This window comes from Gymnoscopelus braueri (genome assembly GCF_963280865.1).
Source record: "Gymnoscopelus braueri genome assembly, contig: SCAFFOLD_152, whole genome shotgun sequence".
NCBI classification, from domain to species: domain Eukaryota; kingdom Metazoa; phylum Chordata; class Actinopteri; order Myctophiformes; family Myctophidae; genus Gymnoscopelus; species Gymnoscopelus braueri.
This window is the reverse complement of record NW_027660850.1, coordinates 44,281-67,500: the sequence shown is the minus strand read 5'-3', so window position 1 is coordinate 67,500 and position 23,220 is coordinate 44,281. Positions and strand designations below refer to the sequence as shown.

Genomic DNA, 23,220 nt, shown 5'->3' with positions numbered 1-23,220 from the left:
GCATCAATCCAAAAAGCATGTACTGTAATATATTGTTCGAGGTATGCACCAGCAATTGCAGTGGTGGAAAAAGTTCTCACATTTGTTACTTCAAATCAATACCGCAATGTAGAAATACTCTGTTACAAGTAAAAGTCCTCCAAAATGTATTTGAATCCGAGATTCGAGTATCGGTATCAAAATGTACTTAAAGTACCAAAAGTAAAAGTACTCATTGTGCAGAATGTCCCATTTCACAAGTTCAAAATGTATTAAAAAATATTTATTGTATATACTGTAGACCAGGGCTGAAGTGGTTAATATGTGTTTTGTAATAATAATCAAAATCAACAAAGTAACTAGTAACTAAAGTTTTCAAATAATTGTAGTGGAGTGAAAGTAAAAAATGTGCCCCTGAGATGTAGTGGTATAGTGGCAGTAAAAGTACTGCAAACTGGAAATACTCCAGTAAAGTAAAATACCTCAAAACTGTACTTAAGTACAATACTTGAGTAAATGTACTTAGTTAATTTACACCACTGAAAAATGGTGTGTCTGTCCCATGGGACCCATGCACGCACTTATGCACCAGCGTTGTCAGTGCCGCTGCCTCTCTATTTCTCTCTCTCTGTTCCTTTACAGTGCATGTGTGCCAATCGATATACTGTGGCCACACAAACAGAACTTTTAAGAAATAATGAGGAATGAAACAACATCACAACACCTGTTTGGCTAGAACAGGCGAAGGATGAAAAAAAATAACACACCAATGGTTGCCAAAGGGCATGTAGCGGCAGGGGATTGTCTGTGGAAAAAGGTACATGAAAGCTATAAATGTTGACACGTCTAAGATTATGACTGCACAAAAATAACGTTGTTGTCACTGGTGGTGGATTGGAAAAATATTCAAGGGATGAGTTCCTTAGCCTGCTAGCAGCGTGCATATGAAGAGACGTTGATCAGTGAAGTAGCTTCGCACCCAGTGTGAAAAGCATAACCTTCAGCTTTAAAGGGATAGTTCACCCCCAAAATGACTTTGGAGACTTGAATTTGTGGATATTTTTTTGTTTTTGTCGCATTCCTAAGCCAATAATTTGATGACCGGCAGCGGTTCCGGTAGGGGACACAAAGAGTCTCTTTTGTGTCTCCTACCGGAACCGCTGCCTACCGGTCCGCTGGTCGTCAATTTATTGGCTTAGGAATGCGACAATTCTTTTTTTTTCAATTGATTGCAATAGCGCCACCCTTTGGCCAATGGTTGTGAGTTTCGTGCCTTGGCCGTTTGGCATAGCCCTCTACCATATTGCCGATTTTCGTAAAAAGTTGTCGCACGGTTAGGCCGTGACAGAAAAAACGGCAGAAGAAAGAAAAAGTGTAGAGATGCAATGAGGTTCCGAGCCTAAAGGCCTCGGACCCTCAAATATTGGGAATATTTAGGATAGATTATGTACACATTATAACCAAAATATAAAATATGCCACGGACATGGACAAGTCTTGCCACGGACACGTAATTCTTCATGGCTTTATTATTGAAAAATGCATGTCGTCACTGTGCTCCATCGGGTGCTTTACACAGGTGTAAGTGATTGCAAATGATCGAGATGAAATTTTTTTTTTTACACACATGCATAATAATGTGGACAATGGCGGACAATCTAAGGGTCAGAAGTCATCGGTCACACAGACAAAGTTGTTCCTCATGAGAAGACGTATATGTGTAATGATGTTTCATGAATGCAGGTCAAACGGTTCATGAGCTATGCCTGTTAGAAGTTTGCATTTTACAATTGACTGCTATAGCACCGCCCTTTGGCCAATGGTTTTGAGTTTCATTTCTCTGTAGTTTTTCATGACCTCACACCATACTGCTGAGTTTCGTAAAAAAAACACTGCACAGTTAGGCCAGAACTGCAAAAAGTGGCGGGAGAAAAAAACCTACAATATCAAGAGGGGACCACATCACTACGTGCTTGGCCCCCTATAATAACTAGAATGAAGCTGAGGAGAGCCAGTAAACCAACATAACCTAGTAACACTGCAAAACCAACAGTTGATCTCACTTCACATTCATAGACTATCTTATCATTGTGGTATTGTGTGTTTTTATGAGGAGTTGGTGAGGCATAAGCCAGGCTATGCAGACTATTGCCTGGATGGAAGTAAGAACCAGAACCTTTCTGCTGCATAGCACTGGACCACTTCAGAATGTCTGCAAGCCCAAGCTTGGAGGCCTTGAACACAGCCAACACCACCATAGTCTTTACCAGGATACACGAGACACACAAATGCCAAATGCTGCATGCCTCTGTGTGTGCCTGCATTTTCTTCTTGTGATTAGTGGAAGGTAAAGGCAGTTCCAGGGACATTCTACCAGAAATTTACATAGTTCCTCTGAGAACTGAACCATTCCGTTTTCATTTTAATAATAATAAGAAGAAGAAGAAGAAGAAGAAATAAACAATATACACTCACACACACACACACACTTTTCTCTGCTTTATAAATCAATCAACGCACAGATCTTCATCAGGATTTGTTTTTGATATAATCTTTCACTGGTATATTTTTTGCCGGGGTCAAGTGTCTGCCCCTGACAATAACACAGGCACCAGCAATGTACTGTTGCGTTCTAAAATGTCTCAGGCGCTAGGCCCCTGCAGCATTCATTTTTCCAGTGCTAGGCTATGTGATAGTTTTGTTTTGAACTGAATTCTGGGAATAGCAATTCCAACAGACATCAACAAGACTTCTAAAAAGTTACAAAGGATGACTTAAAAAAAAAAATCTAACTACTTGAAAGTACAAAACTGGCACTTGTAGGATAAATAACTATAAATCCATGCAACTTCAGCCAAAATGTACAGGAGATTGTCAAGTCACCATAATATGTACACTGTACGACGGAAATCAAAATAACTGATAGATAGAAAGAAATGCCAAAACACCAATAAACCAAAATGTATGTATTCATCAACAACATGTAATTCAGTGCTTACTGCAATAAAATAAAGATACAGTACCAGAACATAATGCAATCAAGTCCAAGATGAATACTTATTGGTCTAGGTCAGACATGATTAGATAATTTCTAGTCATCAGACAACATTATGATCCTCAACAGAGGAGGATTCTATAAATGATAAATTAAGGTAAGCTCCACCTTTTCTTGGTTCCATGTACAGTAGGTTTAAAAGTAGTACAGGAAAGGCCTCTTTTTTTTGGTATTCTGCAGTTACGTGGAATAGTTTATCAAGTCAATCAGCACTATGTCCACCCTAAATAGACTGCTGAATGTCAGTTGGTCCTGATCATAATTGTGTTCATTTGGTGTCTTTTAGAGTACAATGTTCTTAACATTGCTTTTCTTGTTACTCCCCCCGGGGTCGCACATTAACAGCTCTATATGGCTTCTTTGTGTCATTCTTTTTGGCTACGATTGTGCAATTTTTGGCTTCACACATTTGTTTATCTCGAAAGATAGTCAATTAATCAATCAAAGGTTTAAACCAAGACAAATCAAAGTTTGTCCAGCAGTTCGTCATGAAGGGTTGGATCCTCTTCAAGAAGTGCAGCGATCATCTTCGACGATGCCTTGTTCCCTTTATTTCTCACCATGTCTATGAATAGCCGTGCTTTCTCTTCTCTGTATTTCTCTGCTCTGATCATGTTCAGCTCTTCATCGTTGAGAACGTTCTCGTCCAACAGTGCGTCCAGCAGACGATTGATCCCAGGCTCTGACACTCGTTTGATGAACTCTCTCCTCACGGACCGCAACGTCTCCGCTTCTTTCCCCGTCATCATCGTTGTCGTCACGTTTGGCTGACCGCCGCCTGGAGGAAAAATTATTCATTGTTTTCAGTTATTATATACATTATTACATGTAGAGGTTCGGGCCGCTTTGCGGCCCTCACAGCTACGTTTGCACCAGTGAACTGATATGGCTATATATGGAGATCTCCATCTGTCAGTCCATGTCCCTTTTATGGGCATATGCTGATATGCTTAAGGCTTTCATGAATAGTGATTTTTACTAGTTGACAAATTTGACCCACTGGTAGTCGACTATAGTCGAGGTTTACCTAGTATGTAGGCTAATAATAAAGACGCTCTGGGGCACGACATTTCCCAGAAGCTAGGTTGCCATGACAACGGATATACACAAACAAACGCATGTGTTGAGAACGTTACACTGCAACAAAGAACAACCCATATCCATTTTAGCTGCTACAATAAGGAATGGAACAACAAAATGACTGTATCTGCCGTGTCTCTCGTTAAACAAAGTACACAATAGATCCAGCTGTTGGTCAATAACAAGGCTAGGCTACCCGCTAGACTCACTATACAAACACGCCACCGTCTTTTTGTCCACATCTTCAGTGAAATACTTCCATACAAACGAACATCGAGCGGCCTGTTGTTTAGCTGGGGCCGCCCCCACATGCTGCTGTGTTCGCTACAATGTTATATCTTTATACAATTAAATTCTGATAAGTCCCGGAAAAGACTCTAACGCAACACTGGCCCATTCCCACCGTGGTGAAGTTGGTTTCAGGTTGGATATTCACCCAGCTGGATATTATCCAACTGGGTGAATATCCAACCTGAAACCAACTTCACCACGGTCCCCTATACACACCGTATCGCTGCTATGTGCGGTGGCCGAGAGTTAATAAAATTTTATTTAATGTATAACTCCCTGCATTACACTATTATGTTCTGTTTATAATGTTTGTAAATTTAAAAAGAAAACTACAGGTGTGTGTGTGTGTGTGTGTGTGTGTGTGTGTGTGTGTGTGTGTGTGTGTGTGTGTGTGTGTGTGTGTGTATTACTCGACTTGTGCGGGCCAAACAGACATTGTGATACCATTTTCAAGGTCCTCACAAGATAAATGGTTGTTTTATGGCTAGAAATTATTTTTAGAGAAGGCATACAATTAGGAAAATATAATAGGTTGGGTTTAAGGTTAGAATTAGACATTTAGAGCTTAAGTTTAGGGGTTAGGATTTAAACTTCATCGCACGCCGGTGTTGTGCACTCAAGATATCAGATCTACAAGCTAAAGACATGTCTGTAGATCTGATATTTTTTCGACTTTGTGGTTAAAAATGGCAATAAAGAAAATGGCTTTGTAAAATCACTGTCCTAAAACCTGTATTGTCCTCACAAGTATAGTAATACAAATGTGTGTGTGTGTGTGTGTGTGTGTGTGTGTGTGTGTGTGTGTGTGTGTGTGTGTGTGTGTGTGTGTGTGTGTGTGTGTGTGTGTGTGTGTGTGTGTGTGTGTGTGTGTGTGTGTTTGTTTGTTATCCTACTTACCAAGCACATGAGCTGAATTCTTTCTTCTATTCTTCTGCCCTGCTGTCTCCTTGCTGAGATAAGCTTCAGCTTCAGCTTTAGCATCAGCTCCCCATCCAGCTACATAAAGAGAGTTAACTGTGTTTTAATAACAACTCTTCATCATGTTATACTGACTGGATAATGCATTTAACATTGAATCAACTTCAGTCTTGAATACATGTACATGCAGAAGAACAGGCATGCAGATTCAAATAATATGACTTAGACTGCAGCTCGTCCAAAACGCTGCTGCTAGACTTCTGACTGGCACCAGAGGGTGGGATCCCATCGTGGCGTCCCTTCACTGGCTTCCAGTCAAACACAGAATCGATTTTAAAATGGTATTATTTGTCTATAAAGCCAACCATGGGTTGGCACCATCCTGTGAGTTGCTTCCTCCCCCCGATACCACTAGGCCACTAAGATCAGCAGATCAGGGGCTCCTCAAGGTTCCACGCACCCGCCTTAAGTTAAAAGGTGGCTGTGCCTTCTCGGTCGCTGCTCCAAAATTATGGAACAGCCTACCGCTACTTATCAGGTCTGCACTCTCTTTGGACATTTGTAAAAACAGACTAAAAACGCACCTGTTCTCCCAGGCCTTTTAAATAAACCTCCTGCCTTGGAGAAATGGTTGGACACTTGTTTATGTGCTCCCACATTTTTCGTTTCCTTAGCTATTTTGTCTTCCTGTTATGGTTTATATATTTGATGCTTTTTTGCATATTTGATGCTTTTTAGTTTTTTGCAGTTATGTATTTGATGCTTTTTGTTGTGTGTTTTTAACCATGATGTACAGCACTTTGGTCGGCCTGTGGTTGTTTTTAAATGTGCTTTATAAATAAAATTGACTTGACTGACTTGACTGACTTGACGATGAATGTGTCAACTTTGTATCAGGTCACATACATTTCTTCATAACACTATTGCAACCCAGGTGTTTCAGACTATGTGAGACATCGTCTATTAGAGGACAAATTATATCATACTCTGGTTTGCATGAAATTAGCTGCTCTTATTACAAGGCTAGATAATGAATTCCAAACCCCCCTCTCCAGATTTATATCTCTAACTCTAAAGGTTCTATTTGATACACTGTTTGCATAGCAATCTGAATATATGTCATTCAAATGCAAGCATACTCTATCTGAGTAAGTTAGTCAGCTCATGCAAATACACAGTACAGTATGTCTCACCTAAATTGCTTAAATTGCTATATCAACTGGTATATCATCTGGTATATCATCATACCCACAAACTGTCAGTTCTTTTACAAATCTTTATCATTCATAATGAATCCAACTAAGCTGCATGTAATTTGTATCTCACCTGGCTCTTTTCTGCCAATAAATAAAAATGCCTATTTCTGCAGAGCAAATATATATATTTTTAGAGAACCCAATTTCAGAGACAGAACTATAGACATTAGTACAATGCAGAGCGGGTCAGATGGCTTCCAGAGGTATTTTCATAAGCTGTCACCACTACCGTTAAATACGTTTAATCAGGTCTGATTCCTTCTACCCTTCATCAAGCCTCTATAGCTTTGATACTGAACTATTGGGCCGCTAATAATACTGGGTACATGCTGAAGTCTTTGGGACCTATTTTGGGGAAATAGATGAAACACAGTCAATGGCGTGGCAAGTGGTGCGTGGCAACAGATTTTTTGAATTGGCAGGACCAGCCAGGGAAGGTTGATATATCTGGTGCAGTGGCGAGATGGTTTGGAGGATTAGGCTGAATATATTGTTTGTGGGTGTGTTGCAGGTGGATTCTATCATGGTCAATCAAATGATCACTTTTATTACAGTGCATTGTGCTATAGGCACAATGGCATACTGGTCATTTACACAGTGTCATGGAAGAAGAGGCTTGGAAATTTGGAAAACAAACACACAAAAACAGATAACAGATAAATGCAGTAATACATCTAGCACTGGTACAACGAGAAGCATTTTCCAGTGTAAGAAACAGTTTAGTGATGTCTGGCGACAATGATCCAAAGAGAAACTGGCAGTATGTGTAATAATCTATCTAGTTGACCAATCAGTAGCCTAAGACTTTTATGAAGGAGAAACCTATACGGATAATGCCTTCAATTATCTGTGTGAGTCACGATGACGCAGTTTTTCTGGACAAATTGTGGACCGTGTTGACACCAAAATTGCTGGGTGCTGCGGATTTGCACAACACACCCCCACAATGGGGGTGAATCCCCAAAGCAAACACAGGCAACATCTTTTTTTTTTCCTTCTCCTTTTTATTTGATGAATTATGGTATAGCTTGTATGGTATATCATCTCTGTCGGGTGTAAACCTCATTATGTCCAAAACTGCTACCATCAAAAACAGATCAGTAGCAGATCTAAAAGCTCAAAACGAGGCGCAAATCGACACATTTTGAGATTGTATATCTGCTACTTTGGATGCTTTTGTGTGACGCTGTGGTATGGCATTATTTTACAAGTAAACACAAAGTTAAAATATGGAGATAAGAGGTTTCTGCCCGACAGCAACGATATGTAGTGAGGTATTGGTAGGTAGCCATTGGACGGATCATCTATTATTTGGTGATTTATGATTGAAGATAGGGGCAGGTATTATCAAATCAAATCAAAGTTTATGTATATAGCACACTAACATGACCAGGTCAACCAAAGTGCTGTACAGGTAATAACAAAGAAAAACTAAACAAAAAAACTAACAAAAAGCAAACAATTCAATATAAGCAGACAATGGCCTACAATGATTCATTGTATGAATAATTATTTTGATGCTTTTCACTATTGTACGGACAGCAGTTGAAACGCAGAAAAACTTGAAGTAAAACTGAAAACACACTGGAGGCCATGAAGTAGAATTGATTTGATACTCACATTGGCTATGTTTAACAAAGAGATTTGTAGTAGAGGGAAAAAGTGGTCCAAGTACAGAGTTAGCTCAGGTCTGTTTCACTAAGTATAGAGGGTTTAATTGTTTAAAACTCATTGGAGGCCATGAAGTAGAATTGATGTGATACTCACTCTCTAGTTCACGTTCACATTCATCATTCATGAAAAGAGAAAACACATGGTTGGAATGGTTAGAAAACTGATAATTCTCAAACAGAAAGATTACTAATACTTTTCTAATTATTAATGGACCTGAAATATGGAATATGCAATAATGGAATTTGTTAAATTAATCAACTATCGCAATTCTTATACAAAATAATAGCTTGCTTCATTAATCATAAAGATTCAGCGTTATAATTATAACATGAAGTGACTTCAGCTTAGAGATAAAACTATTAGTATGCATTAAGAGTGAAACATTTTCATCTGCTATGACAGATTGGTTTATAGTAAAATGATCAGTTTCAAGGTTTTCAGTACTTGAATCAATCTATTGTCTGATGTCAAGTTTATTTGCTTTTCTTGTCAACTGTTTCTGCAGTCCATGCCATTTATTATTAACCAGCCTTGTGGGCGGGACCTCCGGTCAGGATAGCGAATCAGAATCCAGCCAAATGGATTTTGTCTGGAAGTGCATCAAGAAAATGCTTCTGTGTTCGCGCCAGGGGTGCTCTCCATAGCGAGACCTCTCACTTCTTACTTCATAGAACCGGGGTTACGGTAGTAACCTATAGTTATAACCAACAATGGTGGTGGTTGTATTTGGTCTCCTTGCTCTTTTGTTGAAAAATGGTAATTCTGACCTACTGGTAGACAATACTGCATGAAGGTCAAAATTCAATTTCTCTCCTGTGTAAGAATGCATGCTCTATTAGCTCCGTGGTAAAAATGTCAGCACTTGCGCAGGGGACCTGGGTTCGAATCTCGGGTAAGACATGAAAGTCACAGAGTGCAGATTTAATGTATCCTCCTAATATGGTTGGATGGCTTTTACGATCAAAATGCCTCAATCAAATCAGAAAGACCAAGAAGCTATCAGAAAGTGATTTTATGGAAAATAATGAAGACTCAGATTACAGTAAACACTTGTTATAGCCATTATATGAAAGCACAAAGTAATTTATACATGAAGAGATAAACATGATCACATAATTATATACATATTAGGGGTGTGCCGATATATCGTCCCGCGATATATCGTGATATGAAAACGGGATGATAAGTATCGTCGTGAAATTTGACCTTACCACAGTAATCCTTAATCATATTCCATCATATTCCAGGGCTTTTGGAGAGAAATGTGACTCCAGTCACTTTCAGTTTAGAGCACTGCAGAGGGGAGGTGTGTGTGTGTGTGTGTGTGTGTGTGTGTGTGTGTCTGTGTCCAGCTGACACTCGTTGAGGCTCATTAATGTTACATACATCAAGGCAATTATGTTTCTGCACTGTCAAATAGGCCTGCATCTAATCTATTCTATATCATCAATGTCATGGATTGTTTTTTGAAGCAACCCTCTCTGGCTTATAGATATTCTGTTCAAGCTGTTAATAACTAAACTTTACTTGGTCGGTAAAGTCCAGATAACAAGAATATGACTCTGATTTTAGTGGAATTTATGTAGTGTCATATGTCCTCTGAAACAAAGGGGTTTATACTGAGAACTTACTTCACTTGTTCCTCAAGCTTGTATAATTGTATTTATTTTTGTGTGTAAAACACTTTTTTATGTGTTTTATAAATACAGCAATTTTAAACTGAAGATGATGGCCAATGTTGATAATAATTGAAAAGAAAAAATATATATAATATCGTATCGTATCGATATCGTGAGCCCAATATTGTGTACCGTATCGTATCGTGAAATTAGTGTATCGGCACACCCCTAATACATATCGTTGCTGTTTGGTAGAAGCCTTGTATCTCCATAATTTAACTTTTATGTTTTTTCTTAAATAAATTAATGCCTTACTTCATTATACTACAATGTGACTCAAAATGTGCTAAAATAGCCAATCTACAAGCTGACAACACGTCATGGTGCGACGCGTTGTGAGGTTGTAGATTGGAAAAAAGGGTCCAAGTACAGAGATAACTCAGGTCCATTTCACTAAGTATAGAGAGTTTCATTGGTTAAGACTCCTTCAGTTTATATTTTGCTATGGTGAAAACTGTATTTAAAACTGAAAACACATTGCAGGCCATGAAGTAGAATTGATTTGATACTCACTCATGTCTAGTTCACGTTCAAATTCATCATTCATGAAAAGAGAAAACACAGTTAGAAAACTGATACTTCACAAACAGAAAGATTACTAATAATTTACAAATTGTTAAGGAATCAGAAATACGGTATGCAATAATTAGAATGGGTTCAATTAATCGTCTATCTCAACTATTATACAAAATAATAGCTTGCTTCATTCTAATTTCATTTTTGAAGCAACTAAACGTCAGCTTAGAGATCCAATTCAACACTATAAATAGTATACATTAAGAGTGAAACATTTTCACCTTTTATGACAGATTGGCTTATAGTAAAATGATCAGTTAAGTTTTATAGTAAAACTAGAAAAAGTGCTCCTAAGTCAGGTAGGTTAGTTTGGGCCAGCAATGTTCGGAATTCGCCAATCAGGCTGGAATGTCAAAAAACGGACGTATCGGACACATTTTTTATGACGTGTTGATGACTTGACTAAAGAGATAAAGTGTAGGCTACCGATTTGCGTGATATTTGGACAACATTTGTAGGAGTAATATAAAACAAATTGTTATACTTGAATGTTGACATGAAATAATAATCCCATTTAGTGTTTCATTAGGGCGAGCATGAAAAAATCAAAACACAGCGTGTAGTGACGCAGCTGGTAAACACCGACACGTTGAAAGGCTAGGATCATAATACCAATAATTCGACAGTGATGTCACTATGCAACCCGGAAGTAGCACAGACGAACGCCATTATGTTCAAAGCTGATTATAAATTATAAATACTGTATTGAAAAGAGGATAAGAGAAAACACAGTATTGTAAATAAAATAATAATAATAATAAAAGAGAAGAAAATACTGGAATACTGGAGAAATAATAAAAAATATAATAATAGGTCATTTGTCTGGAAAATATTTTTAGTTGAAAAAAATCGTATCGTGAACCTCGAATCGTGATTCAAATCGTATTGTGAGTTGAGTGAATCGTTACATGCCTAGTACCGATTTGCGTGAAATTTGGATAAAATCTGAAAGAGTAATATCCAAAAATGGCACTATAAAAGGCTCATGGGACAAAATTGGGGCAGAGGTTCTGAATTGGCATCCAGGGAGTGTGTGTGCAGTTTTGTTGCGATCAAGCCAACGGTGCCAGACATTAGCTGTACACAGACAGAATGACAGACGGACAAACACACGGATGGACGGACAGACAGGGTGCAAAACATACTCTCGCCATGCCTTTCGGCCCGGCGGAGACAAAAGAAAAGTGTTCGGTAGGCCTACTTGAATCAACCTAATGTCACTCTGATGTCAAGATTATTTGCTTTTCAGGTCAACTGTTTCTGCAGTCCATGCCATTTATTATTAACCAGCCTTGTGGGCACCAACTTGTCATATTTTGACTGTCATCAATGAAGTTATCATCAGGTCAACTGGAGCCAATGAGTCAAGTAAAATTGATTTGATACTCACATCGTTCTAGTTCACGTTCACATTCATCATTCATGAAAAGAGAAAACACAGTTAGAAAACTGATACTTCACAAACAGAAATTAATTAAATAGTTAAAGGGATATTTCATTTGTCTTTTTATCGTCTACTCAGGCTTTTGTGAGCCCCCAAGACAGTTTTTGAGTTGCTTGATTCAGTATTTAGATATTTGATATTTATTTTATCAGACACGCCCCCTTCCTATACAAACCCATTATAATTTCAAACTCCATTTTTAACATGTTAGATTCATCAAAAACACCCATCCTTGGTTCTGGTGACTCATACGTCATAATACGCGAGGGGGCCGTGTTTTTTCGATAACTTTTTTCATACATTTTTAATTTTTTTTTTTTTTTATACAATAAAAAAATTAAATAAAGTTAATGAAAAACGTAATCGAAAAAACACGGCCCCTCACGTATTCGTAGGGCAGGATGAGTCACCAGAACCAAGGACGGGTGTTTTAGATGAATCTAACATGGTTAAAATGGAGTTTGAAGTTATAATGGGTTTGTATAGGAAGGGGGCGTGTCTGATCAAATTAATATCAAATATCTAAATACTGAATCAAGCAACTTAAAGACTGTCTGGGGGGTTCACAAAAGCCAGAGTAGACGATAAAATGACCCAAAGTTTTTTTTAAAGTGAAATATCCCTTTAAGGAACCAGACATAATTATTAATTAAATACAGTAAATATTGTTGCTGTCGGGCAGAAACCTTATCTCTGTGTTTTAACTTTTTATGTTTTGTTTTGTTTTTTTTACTTCAATACTACAATGTCACACAAAATGTGCAAAAATAGCCGATCTACAAGCTCACAACGGTGTGACACGGAGTGAACTTGTAGATCGGCTATTTTTAACAGAGAGATTTGGTGTAGAGGGAAAAAGTGGTCAAGTACAGAGTTAACTCAGGTCTGTTTCACTAAGTATAGAGGGTTTAATTAGTTAAGACTCCTTCAGTTTTTATTCTGCTACACACAGAAAAATAAAGGTGCCAAATGGTTCTTCAGAGTGATTCAAGAAATAGCCTTTTACCCCAAGGTTTTTCAAAGAACCATTTAAGAACCATTATTTTTCTATGTCTTGAAGTAAAACTGATAACACACTGTAGGCCATTAGGAAGAATTTATTTGATACTCACTTCCCCCTAGTTCACGTTCACATTCATCATTCATGAAAAGAGAAAACACATAGTTGGAATGGTTAGAAAACTGCTAATTCTCAAACAGAAAGATTACTAATAATTTGCTAATTATTAAGGAACCTGAAATATGGAATATGCAATATTATAATGGGATAAATTAATCAACTATCTCAATTATTATATAAAATAATAGCTTGCTTCATTAATCATAAAGATTCAGCATTCTAAATACAACATTCTAATGTAATTTGTGAAGTGACTAAACGTCAGCTTAGAGATAAAACTACACTATAGTATACAATAAGAGTTAAACATTTTCATCTGCTATGACCGATTGGTTTATCCATTTCAAGATTTTCAGTACTTGGATCTCTGATTATTGTCTGCTTTTTATGTCAACTGTTTCTGCAGTCCATGCCATTTATATCAACCAGCCTTCAGAGCCTTGTGGGCACCAACTTGTCATATTTGTAATGTTTACACAGAACGTTCTATGCAATAATAGAATGGGTTTAATTAATCATCTATCTCAACTATTATACACAATAATAGCTTGCTTCATTCTAATTTCATTTTTTAAGTAACTAAACATCAGCTCAGAGATACAATTACACACTTGCCTATTTAAGAGTGAAACATTTTCACCTGCTATGACAGATTTATTATCAACAAGCCTTGTGGGCACCAACTTGTCATATTGTGTAATGTATGCACCGAATGTTCACCTCCATACTTCTCAGGAATCAGGGTTATCCTCCAAAATAATCTTCTGATTCATTCATTTAATCTTCCTCAGTATGTCATCTTTTATATCTTGTATTAACATGCATTTTGTTTCTGTATACAGTGAATATATTAATATAATTGTATATTAAATAATATGTTCCTGAGGTTTTGTGTATGCATGTATTTTACCGTTTATTTATAGTTTGTGGCTACAATAATTATTTAGATTCATTTTTATTTATTGATCAGCGTAACTACAATTTAACCCATTAAGACCTGAGGCCGATTCTACAAATCATCTCTGTCGAGTGGAAACCTCCTATGTCCAAAACCGTTACTTTCAAGGATTCAAATTCAAAAAGAGCAAAAGTAACAGATCTAAAAGCTCAAAGCATGTCGCTTCATGCCGCGTTTAGAGCTTGTAGATCTGCTACTTTTGTTATTTTTGTGTGACACTGTAGTATGATTAAGTAGGGCCGTTAATTTATGAAAAAACACAAGAAGTTAGAATATGGAGAGGTTTTTGCCCGACAGCAACGCTATATAGCAACATAGGTTTTTCAGAAAACTGTTAGGATTTCGAAGGCATTTTAGGAATGCCTCAGGTCTTAATGGGTTAACTGGGTCAAGAAGATCCTATTACCACAGTTTCATACAAACATACATGAGAGATTAACATGATCACATTATTGTAGGACACATGGTTACATTCTGAGCTGAATCTATGTTCTGCCATGTAGACCTGTAAGCTACACTTTCTTAGTGAATAAAATGTTATTTTGACCAATCTCTATGGTAGAGTATGTTAAAGGGGCCACACCATGAATTTCATGTTTTTTTTTTGGGGGGGGGGGGGGGGGTATTTTTTGGGCTCCCCAGTGTCTCTTGTACCCCAAAAAATATTTTTTTTTAACATTCAGTCATTCATCTCATTCACATGAGATTTTCAGAATGGGCGTGTCTGAACAGGCCATTTCAGAATGGCAATGCAAGTGACATCACTTGCATTGCCATTGCATTGATGCTGGCCGGACAGAATTGCTCAGTAGCCCCCCCCTGCCCAAGAGGACGTTTTGGTATTGCAGCTGAAAGTGCTGTATAAGCCAGAGAAAATTTACTTGGGATGAGTATATCTGAGTGATGATTTAGGCTCAAACCTTTGAGGGACATACACCATATGATATTAAATATCAAATATATTTTTTAAATTCATGGTGTAGATCCTTTAATACAATATAACTGTTGGTTATAACCACAATGGTGGTGGTTGTATTTGGTCTCCCTGCTCTTCTGTTGAGAGGTCTGACCTACTGGTAGAGAAGTGGTACTGCCTTAGGGGTCAAAATCCTATTTCTCTCCTGTGTAAGAAGGCATGCTCTATTAGCTCTGTGGTATAAAAAAAATCAGCACTTGCACAGGGTACTTGGGTTCGAATCTCGGGTAAGATATGAAAGTTACAGAGTGCAGCTTTAATGTATCCTCCTAATATGATTGGATGACTTGTCATCAATGAAGTTATCATTAGGTGTTAACTGGAGTGAAGGAGTCAAGTAGAATTGATTTGATACTCACCATAGACTAGTCCACGTTCACATTCATCATTCATGAAAAGAGAAAACAGTTAGAAGATGTGTACTTCACAAACAGAAAGATTACTAACTAGAAAAAGTGCTCCTCGGAGCACAGGTCTCCGCCAGGTCAGGTAGGTTATTGTGGCCTCCGTGTGGTGCTATAATAGGCCAATGTGAAAAGGGTGCCATTTCTTCTTAGGCCTTGCACGGCAATGGGACACTGCATTCATGATTTGAGGCATTTTGTTCCATAAAATTTGTTTAGCTAAAATAGAGCTGCTGGTCGCGCTATAACAGGCCAATGTTAAAAGGGTGGCATTTGTTCCTCAACATAGTGTGAATGTGCGTGCAAAGTTTGACCGGAATCGGACGCTGCGTTCATGATTTGCGGCATTTAGTTCAAAACAAGCCACTACTGCAAACTTTAGATGTGAATCTTAGCCAATCAGGATGTAATATGAAAAATACAGATCCGTCTTGATCACATGACTATAGAGATCATGTGTACCGATTTAAGTAGTAATATAAAAATAATTGTTTTACATAAGTCGTCCTCCTGGTGGCACCACCATGAGACTGATCTGAGAATGTCAAGTGGCTTCTTCCTCTGCATTGTGGGAATGTGCATGCAAAATTTCATGGAAATTGCATGCTGTGTTCATGATTTGAGGCATTTTGTTCAAAATGGAGCTCCTGCATACTTTGGAAACCATTTTTAGCCAATCAGGATGGAATATGAAAAATCTGAAAGACCCGTTTTGTTGTTTCGTGACAATAGGCCATTGGCCTGTTATAGCACCACCAGGAGGCAGATTTTTGCAAAACATCACTCCTACATATTTTGTCCAAACCTCACGCAAATCGGTACACAGTATCTCTACAGTCATGTGATCAACACGGATCTGTCTGATTTTCCATATTCCATCCTGATTGGCTAAGATTGGCTTCCAAAGTTTAGAGGATTGGTTTGTTTTTAACAAAATGCCTCAAATTATGAACGCAGCATGCGATTTACGTGAAATTTTGCACGCACATTCCCACTAGGCCGAGGAAGAAATGCCACTTCAACATTTTCAAATCAGCCTCATGGTGGCGCTATAACAGCCCGATTCACATTTTTTTAACCTATAACTGCACCGATCTGTGTGAAACTTTGCTGGTACACTCCCTAGAGGCAAAGGAAAAGCTTTTGCCCTGCATTTTTCACATCTGCCTTTTTGTAAAAGAAATGTTTTGATATTACTCCTTCGGATTCTGTCCAAAAATCACGCAAATCGGTACACAGTATCTCCAGTCACGTGATCAAGACGGATGTGTCCGATATTTCATATTCCATCCTAATTGGCTAACATTGGCTTCCAAAGTTTGCAGGATAGGTCAGTTTTGAAAAAAAATTGCACACACATTCCCATTAGGCCGAAGAAGAAATGCCACCCGTTTCACATTGGCCTGTACAGCGCCAGCAGCAGGTCTATTTTAGCAAAACACATTTTTGGAACAAAATGCCTCAAATCATGAAGGCAGTGTCCGATTGCTGTGAAAGGCCTAAGAAAAAATGGCACCCTTTTCACATTGGCCTATTATAGTGCCACCAGGAGGCCACAATAACCCACCTGACCTGGCGAAGACCTGTGCTCCGAGGAGCACTTTTTCTAGTTTATATCTGGTTGTAATGGCGACTTTACTTATTATCCAATACAGCCACATTAACTTATCCAATATTATAGCCACATTTAGGATCTTGATGCAAAACTGTAGTATTGACTCGTATCATTAAAGAATTCTCCACTTCCCATTTGTTATATTTGCAATTGCAACTTACAACATCCAAGGAATGGCAGAGATCGTCGTGTATCTTAGGGGGTTTATTGAAAAGCCCAATCTTTTATTTCCATCCAAACAGAATATTCCTCCTGAGCTTCTCTCAAATAGGATCCTCTTGAAAATAATAAATTGCTTTCCAACAGCAACAAAAATTAGCTTTTCGTGAATTAATGCCTAAGGGCGCGCTCCCACCAAGAGTTGGCTGGCCGCTGTTTGCAGAATCTGCCAATGCATTGTCAATGCAAATGCGTTGATTCACGCAAGAGCAGATTTTTCCGCTTGTCGCGCAGACCTTGCGTTTATCTGCTCTCCGCCACTAAGCATAAAACTGCTGGAGGCAGGAGCCGATTTTCTCCCTCTGTCCAATCGGGTGAGTGGAAGGCGGACTGTCTCAAGACTCAGGAAGCAACATGGTGCTCAAGGCAGCAGGCAGCAGGGGCTACGGGGAGGGTCCTGAAAGTGAGTGACAGGCGCGACACTCCCGTTTTTTAGAATCCGCTGGCTGCAAAAAAACTGTGGCCGCGTACAACCTGCATTTAACAGCGGCCAGCCAACTCTTGGTGGGAGCGCGTACTTCATCATACTACAATGTTTTAAAAAAAAATCTAAAATAGCCATTCTACAAGCTGACAACGAGTTGCGGTGCGACACATTGTGAGGTTGTAGATTGCCTATTTTTAACAGAGAGATTTGCTGTAGGGGGGAAAGGGGTCCAAGTACAGAGTTAACTCAGGTCCGTTTCACTAAGTATAGAGGGTTTAATTGGTTAAGACTCCTTCAGTTTGTATTCTGCTATGGTGAAAACTTGATATAAAACTGAAAACACACACATACTCACCCGTTTCTAGTTCATGTTCACATTCATCATTAATGAAAAGAGAAAACACAGTTAGAAAACTGATACTTTACAAACGGAAACTACTAATAATTTACAAATTGTTAAGGAACCAGAAATATGGTATGCAATAATAGAATGGGTTAAATTAATCAACTATCTCAACTATTGTACAAAATAATAGCTTGCTTCATTCTAAAAAATAAAATAAGTGACTAAACGTCAGCTTAGAGATAAAATTCAACACTATATAAATTAAGAGTGAAACATGTTCACTGCTACAGATTGGCTTATAGTAAAATGATCAGTTTCATATAGTGAAAAGAAAAACAAGTGTTCAGTAATCTAGAATCTAGATAAGATTATTTGCTTTTCAGGTCAACTGTTTCTACAGTCCATGCCATTTATTATTAACCAGCCTTGTGGGCACCAACTTCTTTATTTTATCCTCCATAATAATCTTCTGATTCATTCATTTAATCTTCCTCAGTGTGGCATCGTTTATATCTGGTATTGACATGCATTCTGTTTCTATAAACAGAATGTTAAGGTAGAGCGCATGTTAGAGCAATATGTAAACACATGTCAGACCACATCAGAAACTGCTCTGACACACAGAGTGATGTGAGTGGGACGTAGTGAGTCCATGAACATATTTGTTCTAGTTCCTGAGGTTGTGTGTATGCATGTCTTTTACAGTTTATTTATAGTTTGTGGCTACAATAATTATTTAGAATTATGTTTTATTTGATGATCAATTGTGAGCCAAACTACCATTTAACCCATTAAGACCTGAGGCCGATTGTGTTTGCACAAAACGTTAACCTCCACACTACTCACTACTCAATTGGTTAAGACTTCAGTTTGTATTCTGCTATGGTGAAAACTGGATTTTAAACTGAAAACACATTGCAGGCCATGAAGTAGAATTGATTTGATACTCACTCATGTCTAGTTCACGTTCGCATTCATCATTCATGAAAAGAGAAAACACAGTTAAAAAACTGATACTTCACAAACAGAAACTACTAATAATTTACAAATTGTTAAGGAAGCAGAAATATGGTATATGCAATAATAGAATGGGTTAAATTAATCGACTATCTCAACAATTATACAAAATAATAGCTTGCTTCATTCTAATTTCATTTTTTACGTGACTAAAGTCAGCTTAGAGAAAAAAATCTGACACTATAGTATACATAAAGAGTGAAACATTTTCACCTGCTGACAGATTGGCTTTGTTCAGTACTTGAATCAATCTAATGTCTGATGTCAAGATTATTTGCTTTTCAGGTCAACTGTTTCTACAGTCCATACCATTTATTATTAACCAGCCTTGTGGGCACCAATTTCTCATATGTTTAATGTTTTCACAAAACGTTCACCTCCACACTACTCAGGAATGAGGTTTATACTCCATAATAATCTTCTGATTCATTAATTTAATCTTCCTCAGTGTGCCATCTTTTATATCTGGTATTGACATGCATTCTATTTCTGTAAACAGTATGTTAAGGTAGAGCACATGTTAGAGCAATATGTAAACACGTAGGATAGATTGTGATGATTGGAACGTAATCACATGTCAGAGCACATCGGAAACTGCTCTGACACACAGAGTGATGTGAGTGGGACGTAGTAAGTCCATGAAAATATTTGTTCTGGTTCCTGAGGTTGTGTATGCATCTCTGTAACAGTTTATTTATAGTTAATAATTATTTAGAAGAATTTTTTATTTGATGATCATTTGTGAGCCAAACTACCATTTAACCCATTAAGACCTATATACTACTTTTGATGCTTTTGTGTGACGCTGTAGTATGATCAAGTAGGGCCGTTCATTTATGAAAAAAGTTAGAATATGGAGTTACGAGGTTTCTGCCCGACAGCAATGATATATAGCAACATAGGTTCTATTTCAATACTTTGCTTCGAGGTCTTGCTATGGGAGAGTGCCTCCTACCGCGAACACAGAAGCATTTTTTTGATACCCTTCCAGAAAAGGTCCTTCCTGGCTGGATTCTGGTTCGCTACCCTGACCCGGAGGTCCCGCCCTCCGCCTATATAGTCAGGGGGCGGATGCTCACTCATTCCTTCCATCCTCTTCTCGTCTGAATACAGGACCCATTTTCCTCAGTTTCGCAGAAGATTTGTTAGCTTTTCCAGAGTTGCAGAGTGATCGCCGATCGAAAACGGCTCGCTTCCACCACGTTAAAAAGAAATGGAGATATTAAGCTTTTAGTCAAGGAGATAACATTGGAAAGGCCGACCGGAAGGATTTTTGACATGGATCCACATCCGGCCTCTCCTTCTCAGAAACTCCTTGGATGATCCCAAAGTTTCGTTAGAGCGCCCCACGAGGAACTCCTCGTTTGGATTCTCAAAAACGGTCCGGACCGTTTTTGGCACCCGATGTGTTAACTATAGCACCAAAAACACTGCCAGAGTAATGAATGGCTCAAGCTGCTCTCAGAGCCAGGTGAATACAGATGAGGCCAGCCTGCACAAGCTGCTTCAACGAGCGGTGGTACGCTCAGGCGTGGTGTGGCCCCGCCCAGAGGAGAGGGCCCCACCACAGGCCTCCCTCCTCGACGGCATCGAAGGGGCCAGGACGAGGCGGACGACAAAGGACCTCATCCCCCTTACTCCTACCACCTTGGGTTCCCTCCGCAAGTCGTGGGCACGGCCGTACTCCTCACCCATCCCGGCCCTCAAAGGCCTTGAGTGCCTGAGAGAGCAGGAAGAGGGGCTAACTAGCATACCACAGATGGAGGTAGCAATGGCAGCCCACCTCTTGCCTCCAGTCTCGTCAAGACATGACAGAGACTTTTTGGCCCTCAACCGAAAAGTCGGGGGCGCGCATCCTGAACTCCTCCGTGCTCCTGGGAGCCTCGACGACACAGCTTTTCAGGGCAGCCAGAGACCACCCTACACCGGAGCAGATGCAGGAGCTTCGACGCCTGAGCGTCGAGGCCCTGCACCTAAACGCTGCAGTCCTGACCGCCATCAGCCACGCCATGGCTTTCTTGGTGGCCACGGAGAGGTCGAGATGGCTGGACATCTCTCGCCTCTCCGAGGCGGAACGGAACGGCGTCCTGGACCAACCAGTTAACCAAGACTGGCTGTTTGGAGACGCCATTGCCACCTTGACAGCCACCTGGAGACTGGGGCAGGAAAAGAGAGAGGCCTTGAGGGCCTCCATTTCCAGGTAGCCCAGCCCGCCGTACCTGCACAGACGGGCTGGGACGCCAGCGCCCCTCGGCCTCAGGCCACAGTGTGCTGCACCAAAGACTTTGCAAATTTGTACATTCAGACAAAAATGTAAATATGTACATGCAGACCAGATATTTTATTCAAAATAAAATACGTTTTCAGTTAACGCCGTCTGATTCTTTCAATATGACTGCTAACTATGTGCTTATGGTAATACCCAGAACATAAGGGCAATGAGCCTGCTTGCCCCCTGACTCCCAGAGACGTCTTAGGGCAGCAGGACAGATTTTTTCCAATAATGAGAAATGTGTATTTTCTCCCATGGTAAGAAGGAGTGAGTTATCCTCCGTTCATCCACCAGATAGCACCGTCGTGCCACCACGGCCCAGACACGGTAAGGTGGATACTCCCCTCTCATCCAAAATCCAGGGGTGGGTGAGTGCGGAGCCCCAGCATGGGTCATTGACACGATATCAAGAGGGTACGTTCTCCAGTTGCACAGGGTTAGGCAGGTGATGTTTTACAGGCGGAGATTCTCTCCCTATTGGACAAACATGCCATATCAGAAGTACCCCGACACCAAGCCAATAGCGTGTTTTACTCTCGCTATTTCCTGGTCACAAAGAAAGGGGGGGGGGGGGCTGCAGCCCATATTAGACCTAAGGGCACTTAACAGATACCTCAAAGTGTTCACATTTTTTATGTTGACTACGGCGTCTGTCCTACGTACGGTATAACGAGGAGACTGATTTACGTCCATAGATCTAAAAGACGCGTATTTTCACGTCCGCATTTACCCACCACACAGGAAATTCCTGCGGTTCGGTTTCAGGGGCAAAATTTACGAATACACGGTTCTACCTTTTGGCTTGTCCCTAGGCTAGTCCGAGAGTATTCGCTAAACGTACAATGGCGGCGGTTGCGCCCCTACGTCGGGAGGTCACGTGCATCCATGTACATTAATGACTGGCTGCTTCAAGCGGACTCGCGCAGCGAGGCGCAGCAGCACACACTACGTGTAGTTAATCACATACTAAAGCTGGGCTTCAGGATTCATTACGAGAAAAGCGTGTTGGTGCCAGCACAGACTGCGGTTTTCATAGGCATAGCTCTGAATTCCTCATCATGTGTTGCTAGCCTCTCACAAGAAAGAATCTAGTCTTCGTTAATACGAATGGGAAGGCTACATATGAGACCATTTCAGCACTGGATAACAGCCCTGGGTGTCCCCAGCTGCCGTCTCTATCGCAAAGTGCTACTCACATTGGAATATGTGTCGGCACTCAGCCACTGGAGGAGCCTACAGTTCCTGTCAGTGGGAGTCCCGATGGGCATGATCACCTCTAGGATGGTGATCACCACGGATGCCAGCCTGCTAGGGTGGGGTTGCCAGAGGTTGTGGTCACACAATTTGCGAACCTGCCGCATAAACTATCTGGAATTATTATTTTTCTGGCGTTAAAACACTTCTTCCCTTTCCTACAGGGCTGTCATGTAGTGATGGGTCGGTCATGATCGATTGGTTCACAAGAACTATAGTTCTTTGACATGAACGTGAACAAACACGTTCACTTCTTGAAACTGTTACGTTCACGATTTTTTTCGTTCCCCCCCTCCCCCTCCCCCGCAAACTGCACACACGACGGGCGGGCTGGTATTCCTCCCGCGAAAGACAGACCATCAGACAGACAGAAAGCTGTGCTGTAGAGTTTTTTCAGTATAGACATGCATGCGTATTGCTATTTGAATTGAAATAAAGGTAGCCTACTGTTGTTCCTGGACAAAAGACAGATAGTGTTAGCACCACATTTAAGTATCAAAAGAAAGAAATATGCATAGTCCTAGACAAAGGACAGATAGGTCAATTAACACTTTTAGTTTGAGTAGAAGATGCAAATAGTATGCTACAGCTACTATTCATGAAGTTAAAGACGTGGTTGGAAATCGATAGTCATGTGAGTGTACTGATTTGGGCTGCTTTG

General features: G+C 39.8%; 1 protein-coding gene across 1 annotated transcript; it reads right to left on the bottom strand.

Annotated features, from left to right (window-relative positions):
* Nucleotides 1–3,011: 3,011 nt before the first annotated feature.
* Nucleotides 3,012–5,424, bottom strand: LOC308081140 (caspase recruitment domain-containing protein 18-like). The gene is made up of 2 exons (XM_080457533.1): nt 5,302–5,424; nt 3,012–3,811 (listed from the first exon to the last, which is right to left on the bottom strand). The coding sequence occupies exon 2, from the start codon at nt 3,780–3,782 to the stop codon at nt 3,498–3,500; it is 285 nt and encodes a 94-aa protein (XP_080313659.1). The 5' UTR covers nt 3,783–3,811; nt 5,302–5,424; the 3' UTR covers nt 3,012–3,497.
* Nucleotides 5,425–23,220: the final 17,796 nt, after the last annotated feature.